The sequence below is a fragment of the Oncorhynchus tshawytscha genome, unplaced genomic scaffold (genome assembly GCF_018296145.1).
Source record: "Oncorhynchus tshawytscha isolate Ot180627B unplaced genomic scaffold, Otsh_v2.0 Un_contig_16846_pilon_pilon, whole genome shotgun sequence".
Taxonomy (NCBI): Eukaryota; Metazoa; Chordata; class Actinopteri; order Salmoniformes; family Salmonidae; genus Oncorhynchus; species Oncorhynchus tshawytscha.
This window is the reverse complement of record NW_024608328.1, coordinates 45,001-57,869: the sequence shown is the minus strand read 5'-3', so window position 1 is coordinate 57,869 and position 12,869 is coordinate 45,001. Positions and strand designations below refer to the sequence as shown.

At 46.6% G+C, this 12,869-nt stretch overlaps 1 protein-coding gene across 1 annotated transcript in view; it reads right to left on the bottom strand.

Moving 5' to 3' along the window:
* Window positions 1-3,401: 3,401 nt before the first annotated feature.
* Window positions 3,402-12,869, bottom strand: part of LOC121843451 (tyrosine-protein kinase receptor UFO-like) — an 18,386-nt gene continuing 8,918 nt past the window's right edge. The window contains exon 4 of the mRNA XM_042313044.1: window positions 3,402-3,652. Coding sequence (XP_042168978.1) covers window positions 3,411-3,652 — 242 coding nt within the window. The 3' untranslated portion in view covers window positions 3,402-3,410. The remainder of the gene's footprint in view (window positions 3,653-12,869) is intronic.

Genomic DNA, 12,869 nt, shown 5'->3' with positions numbered 1-12,869 from the left:
GAGATGGCCGCCTCGCTTCGCGTTCCTAGGAAACTATGCAGTTTTTTTTGTTTTTTTTACGTGTTATTTCTTACACTAGTACCCCAGGTCATCTTAGGTTTCTTTACATACAGCCGACAAGAACTACTGAATATAAGATCAGCGTCAACTCACCATCAGTACGACCAAGAATATGTTTTTTTCGCGATGCGGATCCTGAGTTCTGCCTTACAACCAGTGTAACCGAGTGGATCACATGCAGCGACCAAAAAAAAACGACTCAGAAAAAAGAGGGAAACGAAGCGGTCTTCTGGTCAGACTCCGGAGACGGCACATCGTGCACCACTCCCAGCATTCTTCTTGCCAATGTCCAGTCTCTTGACAACAAGGTTGATGAAATCCGAGCAAGGGTAGCATTCCAGAGGGACATCAGAGACTGTAACGCTCTCTGCTTCACGGAAACATGGCTCACTGGAGAGACGCAATCCGGCGGTGCAGCCAGCGGGTTTCTCCACGCATCGCGCCGACAGAAACAAACATCTCTCTGGTAAGAAGACGGGCGGGGGCGTATGCCTTATGGCCAACGTGACATGGTGTGATGAAGGAAACATACAGGAACTCAAATCCTTCTGTTCACCTGATTTAGAATTCCTCACAATCAAATGTAGACCGCATTATCTACCAAGAGAATTCTCTTCGATTATAATCACAGCCGTATATATCCCCCCCAAGCAGACACATCGATGGCTCTGAACGAACTTTATTTAACTCTCTGCAAACTGGAAACGATTTATCCGGGAGGCTGCATTCATTGTAGCTGGGGATTTTAACAAGGCTAATCTGAAAACAAGACTCCCTAAATTTTATCAGCATATTGATTGCGCAACCAGGGGTGGAAAGACCCTGGATCATTGTTACTCTAACTTCCGCGACGCATATAAGGCCCTGCCCCGCCCCCTTTCGGAAAAGCTGACCACGACTCCATTTTGTTGATCCCTGCCTACAGACAGAAACTAAAACAAGAAGCTCCCACGCTGAGGTCTGTCCAACGCTGGTCCGACCAAGCTGACTCCACACTCCAAGACTGCTTCCATCACGTGACTGGGAGATGTTTCGATTGCGTCAGACAACAACATTGACGAATACGCTGATACGGTGTGCGAGTTCATTAGAACGTGCGTTGAAGATGTCGTTCCCATAGCAACGATTAAAACATTCCCTAACCAGAAACCGTGGATTGATGGCAGCATTCGTGTGAAACTGAAGGCACGAACCACTGCTTTTAATCAGGGCAAGGTGTCTGGTAACATGACTGAATACAAACAGTGCAGCTATTCCTCCGCAAGGCTATCAAACAAGCTAAGCGCCAGTACAGAGACAAAGTAGAATCTCAATTCAACGGCTCAGACACAAGAGGTATGTGGCAGGGTCTACAGTCAATCACGGACTACAGGAAGAAACCCAGCCCAGTCACGGACCAGGATGTCTTGCTCCCAGGCAGACTAAATAACTTTTTTGCCCGCTTGAGGACAATACAGTGCCACTGACACGGCCTGCAACGGAAACATGCGGCCCTCCTTCACTGCAGCCGAAGTGAGTAAGACATTTAAACGTGTTAACCCTCGCAAGGCTGCAGGCCCAGACGGCATCCCCAGCCGCGCCTCAGAGCATGCGCAGACCAGCTGGCCGGTGTGTTTACGGACATATTCAATCAATCCCTATACCAGTCTGCTGTTCCCACATGCTTCAAGAGGGCCACCATTGTTCCTGTTCCCAAGAAAGCTAAGGTAACTGAGCTAAACGACTACCGCCCCGTAGCACTCACATCCGTCATCATGAAGTGCTTTGAGAGACTAGTCAAGGACCATATCACCTCCACCCTACCTGACACCCTTGACCCACTCCAATTTGCTTACCGCCCAAATAGGTCCACAGACGATGCAATCTCAACCACACTGCACACTGCCCTAACCCATCTGGACAAGAGGAATACCTATGTGAGAATGCTGTTCATCGACTACAGCTCGGCATTCAACACCATAGTACCCTCCAAGCTCGCCATCAAGCTCGAGACCCTGGGTCTCGACTCCCGCCCTGTGCAGGGCCGCCCAGGTGGTGAGGGTAGGCAACAACATCTCCTCCCCGCTGATCCTCAACACTGGGGCCCCACAGCAGGCTTCTGAGCCCCCTCCTGTACCCTCCCTGTTCACCCACGACTGCGTGACCACGCACGCTCCAACTCAATTCACAAACTTCTACAGATGCACAATCGAGAGCATCCTGGCGGGCTGTATCACCGCCTGGTATGGCAACTGCACCGCCCTCAACCGTAAGGCTCTCCAGAGGGTAGTGAGGTCTGCACAACGCATCACCGGGGGCAAACTACCTGCCCTCCAGGACACCTACACCACCCGATGCTACAGGAAGGCCATAAAGATCATCAAGGACATCAACCACCCGAGCCACTGCCTGTTCACCCCGCTGTCATCCAGAAGGCGAGGTCAGTACAGGTGCATCAAAGCTGGGACCGAGAGACTGAAAAACAGCTTCTATCTCAAGGCCATCAGACTGTTAAACAGCCACCACTAACATTGAGTGGCTACTGCCAACACACTGTCAATGACACTGACTCTACTCCAGCCACTTTAATCATGGGAATTGATGGGAAATTATGTAAATATATCACTAGCCACTTTAAACAATGCTACCTTATATAATGTTACTTACCCTACTTTCCCGTCTTACATGGGTTATGGGTAATAACCTGTATGATGCAATGGGTTATGGGTAATAACCTGTATGATGCAATGGGTTATGGCAATAACCTGTATGGTGCAATGGGTTATGGGTAATAACCTATATGATGCAATGGGTTATGGGTATAACCTGTATGATGCAATGGGTTATGTAATAACCTATATGATGCAATGGGTTATGGGTAATAACCTATATGATGCAATGGGTTATGGGTAATAACCTGTATGGATGCAATGGGTTATGGGTAATAACCTGTATGATGCAATGGGTTATAGGCAATAACCTGTATGGTGCAATGGGTTATGGGTAATAACCTATATGATGCAATGGGTTATGGGCAATAACCTGTATGATGCAATGGGTTATGGGTATAACCTGTATGATGCAATGGGTTATGGGTAATAACCTGTATGATGCAATGGGTTATGGGTAATAACCAGTATGGTGCAGTGGGTTATGGGTAATAACCTGTATGGATGCAATGGGTTATGGGTAATAACCTGTATGATTGCAATGGGTTATGGGTAATAACCTGTATGATGCAATGGGTTATGGGTAATAACCAGTATGGATGCAGTGGGTTATGGGTAATAACCTGTATGATGCAATGGGTTATGGGTAATAACCTGCATGATGCAGTGGGTTATGGGTAATTACCTGCATGGTGCAGTGGGTTATGGGTAATTACCTGTATGGTGCAGTGGGTTATGGGTAATTACCTGTATGGTGCAGTGGGTTATAGGATAGACTCCTCCAAAGCCAGGTTCCCAGGAGAGGAGCAGGCTAGAGTTGGTGACGTCAACAGCCCTGACTCTCTGGGGCTGGGATGGCAGGACTGTGATGGTCCCAGAGCCTGATGTCGCCACTCCTTTACGGTTGTGCGCCTCACAGGAGAAAGTACTGGTTCTGTTCAGACCTTGAGGAGAAAACAGAAAACACACCTCAAATTAGGGGCGGGAGGGGGTTGATAGAAGCAGCACAGTTGTGCATTTCATATTGTTTAGTTGTACTTTTTAACTGGGATCAGAGAGTTGGGACTGGTGCTCCTCTCTTCAACAGCTTGGTTACAGAAGAAGGGAGCGACAGAATGAGGTACTTTGCTTGGGAGAAACCAACCAGGCAACACATAGGCGTGAAAAGGGAACTGTAGACGTCATTCAAACCCAGAACCCCGACTCAACAGAATCTAGTGTCTGAGCTGTGGTCGGACCAGGGAAGGTCAGGCTTAGTTCAGGTTAGGATTAAGTTAAGAGTTTGGCATCAAGATTACTTGTGATCTGGGTGTAGATGCTGATAGAGAACACAGAGGGTAGATGGGTGTAGATGCTGATAGAGAACACAGAGGGTAGATGAGTGTAGATGCTGATAGAGAACACAGAGGGTAGATGGGTGTAGATGCTGATAGAGAACACAGAGGGTAGATGAGTGTAGATGCTGATAGAGGACACAGAGGGTAGATGGGTGTAGATGCTGATAGAGAACACAGAGGGTAGATGGGTGTAAATGCTGATAGAGAACACAGAGGGTAGATGGGTGTAGATGCTGATAGAGAACACAGAGGGTAGATGGGTGTAAATGCTGATAGAGAACACAGAGGGTAGATGGGTGTAGATGCTGATAGAGAACACAGAGGGTAGATGGGTGTAAATGCTGATAGAGAACACAGAGGGTAGATGGGTGTAGATGCTGATAGAGAACACAGAGGGTAGATGGGTGTAGATGCTGATAGAGGACACAGAGGGTAGATGGGTGTAGATGCTGATAGAGGACACAGAGGGTAGATGGGTGTAGATGCTGATAGAGAACACAGAGGGTAGATGGGTGTAAATGCTGATAGAGAACACAGAGGGTAGATGGGTGTAGATGCTGATAGAGAACACAGAGGGTAGATGGGTGTAGATGCTGATAGAGGACACAGAGGGTAGATGGGTGTAGATGCTGATAGAGAACACAGAGGGTAGATGGGTGTAGATGCTGATAGAGAACACAGAGGGTAGATGGGTGTAGATGCTGATAGAGAACACAGAGGGTAGATGGGTGTAGATGCTGATAGAGAACACAGAGGGTAGATGGGTGTAGATGCTGATAGAGAACACAGAGGGTAGATGGGTGTAGATGCTGATAGAGGACACAGAGGGTAGATGGGTGTAGATGCTGATAGAGGACACAGAGGGTAGATGGGTGTGGATGCTGATAGAGGACACAGAGGGTAGATGGGTGTAGATGCTGATAGAGAACACAGAGGGTAGATGGGTGTAAATGCTGATAGAGACCACAGAGGGTAGATGGGTGTAAATGCTGATAGAGAAGACAGAGGGTAGATGGGTGTAAATGCTGATAGAGAACACAGAGGGTAGATGGGTGTAGATGCTGATAGAGGACACAGAGGGTAGATGGGTGTGGATGCTGATAGAGAACACAGAGGGTAGATGGGTGTAGATGCTGATAGAGAACACAGAGGGTAGATGGGAGAACAGATGGTGTAGATGCTGATAGAGAACACAGAGGGTAGATGGGTGTGGATGCTGATAGAGAACACAGAGGGTAGATGGGTGTAGATGCTGATAGAGAACACAGAGGGTAGATGGGTGTAGATGCTGATAGAGAACACAGAGGGTAGATGGGTGTAGATGCTGATAGAGAACACAGAGGGTAGATGGGTGTAGATGCTGATAGAGAACACAGAGGGTAGATGGGTGTAGATGCTGATAGAGAACACAGAGGGTAGATGGGTGTAGATGCTGATAGAGAACACAGAGGGTAGATGGGTGTAGATGCTGATAGAGAACACAGAGGGTAGATGGGTGTAGATGCTGATAGAGAACACAGAGGGTAGATGGGTGTAGATGCTGATAGAGAACACAGAGGGTAGATGGGTGTAGATGCTGATAGAGAACACAGAGGGTAGATGGGTGTATATGCTGATAGAGAACACAGAGGGTAGATGGGTGTAGATGCTGATAGAGAACACAGATGGGTAGATGGGTGTAAATGCTGATAGAGAACACAGAGGGTAGATGGGTGTAGATGCTGATAGAGAACACAGAGGGTAGATGGGTGTAGATGCTGATAGAGAACACAGAGGGTAGATGGGTGTAGATGCTGATAGAGAACACAGAGGGTAGATGGGTGTAGATGCTGATAGAGAACACAGAGGGTAGATGGGTGTAAATGCTGATAGAGAACACAGAGGGTAGATGGGTGTAGATGCTGATAGAGAACACAGAGGGTAGATGGGTGTAAATGCTGATAGAGAACACAGAGGGTAGATGGGTGTAGATGCTGATAGAGAACACAGAGGGTAGATGGGTGTAGATGCTGATAGAGAACACAGAGGGTAGATGGGTGTAGATGCTGATAGAGAACACAGAGGGTAGATGGGTGTAGATGCTGATAGAGAACACAGAGGGTAGATGGGTGTGGATGCTGATAGAGAACACAGAGGGTAGATGGGTGTAGATGCTGATAGAGAACACAGAGGGTAGATGGGTGTAGATGCTGATAGAGAACACAGAGGGTAGATGGGTGTAGATGCTGATAGAGAACACAGAGGGTAGATGGGTGTAGATGCTGATAGAGAACACAGAGGGTAGATGGGTGTAGATGCTGATAGAGAACACAGAGGGTAGATGGGTGTAGTAGTGTGTTTTAGTGCACCAATACATGAAATGACTGGCACATGTTTTCTGTCTCTGTGTGTGTGTGTGTGTGTGTGTGTGTGTGTGTGTGTGTGTGTGTGTGTGTGTGTGTGTGTGTGTGTGTGTGTGTGTGTGTGTGTGTGTGTGTGTGCCAGCATTTATTGCCCCTTCAATTGACCCCCCGTGTGTGTGTGTGTGTGTGTGTGGATGTTTGTGGATGTACCTGCGTGTGTAGATGTGTGTGGGTGTGTTAATGGCGTGTGTTGTTGATCTGAGAGCCAGTGTATCTGGGTGAGATCAGATGGGACCAGCAGAATGGGGGTTAGGGATCTGGGTGAGATCAGATGGGACCAGCAGAATGGGGGTTAGGGATCTGGGTGAGATCAGATGGGACCCACAGGCTGGGGGTTAGTGATCTGGGTGAGATCAGATGGGACCAGCAGAATGGGGGTTAGGGATCTGGGTGAGATCAGATGGGACCCACAGGCTGGGGGTTTAGGGATCTGGGTGAGATCAGATGGGACCAGCAGGCTGGGGGGTTAGTGATCTGGGTGAGATCAGATGGGACCAGCAGGCTGGGGGTTAGTGATCTGGGTGAGATCAGATGGGACCAGCAGGCTGGGGGGTTTAGGGATCTGGGTGAGATCAGATGGGACCCACAGGCTGGGGGTTAGGGATCTGGGTGAGATCAGATGGGACCAGCAGGCTGGGGGGTTTAGGGATCTGGGTGAGATCAGATGGGACCAGCAGGCTGGGGGTTAGTGATCTGGGTGAGATCAGATGGGACCAGCAGGCTGGGGGTTAGTGATCTGGGTGAGATCAGATGGGACCAGCAGGCTGGGGGGTTTAGGGATCTGGGTGAGATCAGATGGGACCCACAGGCTGGGGGTTTAGGGATCTGGGTGAGATCAGATGGGACCAGCAGGCTGGGGGTTTTGGGGAGAGGAAGCATGCTGAGGAGTGTAAATCAGCGATAGAGAGAGCTCAGCGTAGAACCACGCCTGGTTCTCATTGAAGGGGCCCCTCTAGAGGGGCAAACATGCTGAGCGCTGACACACACACACTCTCTCACACTCACACATGCATGTTGACACACACACACTCTCATACTCACACACACGCGTTGACACACACACACGACACGCTGACACATGCTGACATCCAGTAGTGAATGAGTCCTCTCAGATAGTGACTCATTGGGTACTCAAAAGCGAACACACACACACACTGGGGGGTAACTGAAGGGGCAAAACATGCTGACACACAGACACACACACAGACTGAAAACATGTACCAGTCATTTCATTTAATGGTGCACTAAAACACACTACCACAACTAAAACACACTACCACAACTACAACACACTACCACAACTACAACACACTACCACAACTACAACACACTACCACAACTACAACACACTACCACAACTACAACATACTACCACAACTACAACACACTACCACAACTACAACACACTACCACAACTACAACACACTACCACAACTACAACATACTACCACAACTACAACACACTACCACAACTACAACACACTAAAACACACTACCACAACTACAACACACTACCACAACCACAACACACTACCACAACTACAACACACTACCACAACTACAACACACTACCACAACTACAACACACTACCACAACTACAACACACTACCACAACTACAACACACTACCACAACTAAAACACACTACCACAACTACAACACACTACCACAACTACAACATACTACCACAACTAAAACACACTACCACAACTACAACACACTACCACAACTACAACACACTACCACAACTACAACACACTACCACAACTACAACACACTACCACAACTACAACACACTACCACAACTACAACACACTAAAACACACTACCACAACTACAACACACTACCACAACTACAACACACTACCACAACTACCACAACTACAACACACTACCACAACTACAACACACTACCACAACTACAACACACTACCACAACTACCACAACTACAACACACTACCACAACTACAACACACTACCACAACTACAACACACTACCACAACTACAACACACTAAAACACACTACCACAACTACAACATACTACCACAACTACAACACACTACCACAACTACAACACACTACCACAACACACTACCACAACTACAACACACTACCACACACTACCACAACTACAACACACTACCACAACTACAACACACTACCACAACTACAACACACTACCACAACTAAAACACACTACCACAACTACAACACACTAAAACACACTACCACAACTACAAGACACTACCACAACTAAAACACACTAAAACACACTACCACAACTACAAGACACTACCACAACTAAAACACACTAAAACACACTACCACAACTACAACACACTACAACACACTACCACAACTACAACAACTAAAACACACTACCACAACTACAACACACTACCACAACTACAACACACTAAAACACACTAACACACTACCACACACTACCACAACTACAACACACTACCACATACTACCACAACTACAACACACTACCACAACTACAACACACTAAAACACACTACCACAACTACAACACACTACCACAACTACAACACACTACCACAACTACAACACACTACCACAACTACAACACACTACCACAACTACAACACACTAAAACACACTACCACAACTACAACACACTACCACAACTACAACACACTACCACAACTACAACAACTAAAACACACTACCACAACTACAACACACTAAAACACACTAACACACTACCACACACTAAAACACACTACCACAACTACAACACACTACCACAACTACAACACACTAAAACACACTACCACAACTACAACACACTACCACAACTACAACAACTAAAACACACTAGCACAACTACAACACACTAAAACACACTAACACACTAAAAACACTAAAACACACTACCACAACTACAACACACTACCACAACTACAACACACTACCACAACTACAACACACTACCACAACTACAACACACTACCACAACTACAACACACTACCACAACTACAACACACTACCACAACTAAAACACACTACCACAACTAAAACACACTACCACAACTACAACACATTAAAACACACTACCACAACTACAACACATTAAAACACACTACCACAACTACAAGACACTACCACAACTAAAACACACTAAAACACACTACCACAACTAAAACACACTAAAACACACTACCACAACTACAACACACTACCACAACTACAACACACTACCACAACTACAACACACTACCACAACTACAACACACTAAAACACACTACCACAACTACAACACACTACCACAACTACAACACACTACAACACACTACCACAACTACAACACACTACCACAACTAAAACACACTACAACACACTACCACAACTACAACACACTACCACAACTAAAACACACTACAACACACTACCACAACTACAACACACTACCACAACTACAACACACTAAAACACACTACCACAACTACAACACACTACCACAACTAAAACACACTAAAACACACTACCACAACTAAAACACACTAAAACACACTACCACAACTACAACACACTACCACAACTACAACACACTACCACAACTACAACACACTACCACAACTACAACACACTAAAACACACTACCACAACTACAACACACTACCACAACTACAACACACTAAAACACACTACCACAACTAAAACACACTAAAACACACTACCACAACTACCACACACTACCACAACTAAAACTATGTTCCTAATTTCCTAAGTTGTTCCTATGTTCCTAAGTTGTTCCTAATTTCCTAAGTTGTTCCTAAGTTGTTCCTAAGTTGTTCCTAATTTCCTAAGTTGTTCCTATGTTCCTAAGTTGTTCCTATGTTCCTAAGTTGTTCCTATGTTCCTAAGTTGTTCCTATGTTCCTAAGTTGTTCCTATGTTCCTAAGTTGTTCCTATGTTCCTAAGTTGTTCAAATGTTCCTAAGTTGTTCCTAAGTCGTTCCCATGTTCCTAAGTTGTTCCTATGATAACTAAGCCACACAGTGTGTTGTGTTGTCCGGAGAGGACCATGCCTTCATTGTTGTGGTCCGTGTAACGCCAGAAAGAGGACAGGGGGTGAGAGCTATGAGAGAGGGAGGGAGCGGAGGGAGGGAGGGAGGGAGGGAGGAGGGAGTGAAGGAACGTGGGGAGGGAGGGAGGGAGGGAGCGAAGGAGCGAAGGAGCGAAGGAACGTGAGGAGGGATGGTGGAGGAGGGAGGGAGGAGGAGGAGGGAGCGAGCGAAGGAACGTGAGGAGGGAGGGAGGAGGAGGGAGGGAGGGGAGGAGGGAGGGAGGAGGGAGAGGGAGAGGATGGAGGGCTGACCACTGACTGTGTGGGTGAATGAACAGAACATCACACGGTTGCAACACACCAACCCCTTCTCTTTCTCTCTTTCCTTCCCCAATATCTCAGATTCCCTTTGGTCAGCACATCTCAACCCCTGACAGCAGCCTTCTCTCTCTTCCTCTCAGAGCTGCTGTTCATCCGTAGGCCCGGTATCCGTGACTGGAGACCCGACTCATAAGTTCAATATGAGTCACGTTCAAGGTATATTAGTGGCCCATCGACTTCAGACTCGCGCCGCTATTACAACAGTCTATTTGATGTCAGAACATCGACGTGAGCTTGAGAACCGTAAATGATTCGTGAATAGGAAATACATGGTGTTTTTCCATGACAACTTTAAACAAGCTATTTTAGATTGACCCAAAGTAGATATTTTCAAATACATGCAACTTAAAATAATAATAATAATTGTTATATCACAACATGTTGATTATTTGGACGTTAGAGCAACCTTGAGGGAGTCCTATTTGAGTCAGAAAACGATACTCTTACAGTATGATAGGTTAGCTATGCAAAACCTTGCAGAGAGCATATCCGACTGACAATGTCTTAGAAAAAAAATATATATATAAACTATTGAAACCAAGACTTAAATACAATTGATATTGGCACAAGATGGAGGGATTGACGGAACTTAACTAAAAGATTACAGTTAATGAAAACAGTATAAAGTAACCTATAGGATGTATTATACAAGAAACAATATTCACAAATTCTACAGCACAACGGCAGAGTCTCGTCTAAAGTGTAAAACTACTGATGACTTAATAATTCAGGCCTTCTGGGAAATGTTATGACGTCCAAACGTTGCGGACAGAGTTAGGAAGACTGCTGTCAGAAGTATTACAATGTAAAGTTACTTTTAATTTGTCTGTCTGCATATTTTAAGATATGGTGTATGAGGTTGCAGTGAGATACCTAATGGGATGGACGATACTTTTCTATCAATCTTTTTTTTTTATTATATAAAAAAAAATGGAAATCAACCAATCCTCAATCATTAACGTGATGGAAAGGTCAAATTCTTTATTATCTAAAAATATAAAGTGCGTAGAGAAACAAAATGGTTCAAATCAAATCAAATGTTATTGGTCACATGGTCAGCAGATAGACATGGTCAGCAGATACACATGGTCAGCAGATGCACATGGTCAGCAGATACACATGGTCAGCAGATGCACATGGTCAGCAGATGCACATGGTCAGCAGATACACATGGTCAGCAGATGCACATGGTCAGCAGATGCACATGGTCAGCAGATACACATGGTCAGCAGATGCACATGGTCAGCAGATACACATGGTCAGCAGATACACATGGTCAGCAGATACACATGGTCAGCAGATGCACATGGTCAGCAGATGCACATGGTCAGCAGATACACATGGTCAGCAGATGCACATGGTCAGCAGATGCACATGGTCAGCAGATACACATGGTCAGCAGATGCACATGGTCAGCAGATGCACATGGTCAGCAGATACACATGGTCAGCAGATACACATGGTCAGCAGATGTTAATGCGAGTGCAACGAAATGCTTGTGCTTCTAGTTTGAGGCCATGTGGTGTAAAGTGGTGCTGGTGCTGGAGGTGAGGGCTAGTGGGTCTGGACAGGGGTGGTGCTGGTGCTGGAGGTGGAGGTGAGGGCTAGTGGGTCTGGACAGAGGGGATGCTGGTGCTGGAGGTGAGGGCTAGTGGGTCTGGACAGGGGTGGTGCTGGTGCTGGAGGTGAGGGCTAGTGGGTCTGGACAGGGGTGATGCTGGAGGTGAGGGCTAGTGGGTCTGGATAGGGGTGATGCTGGTGCTGGTGCTGGAGGTGAGGGCTAGTGGGTCTGGGCAGGGGTGATGCTGGTGCTGGAGGTGAGGGCTTGTGGGTCTGGACAGGGGTGATGCTGGTGCTGGAGGTGAGGGCTAGTGGGTCTGGACAGGGTGATGCTGGCGCTGGTGCTGGAGATGGAGGGCTAGTGGGTCTGGGCAGGGGTGATGCTGGTGCTGGAGATGGAGGGCTAGTGGGTCTGGGCAGGAAAAACTCCCGACACTATTT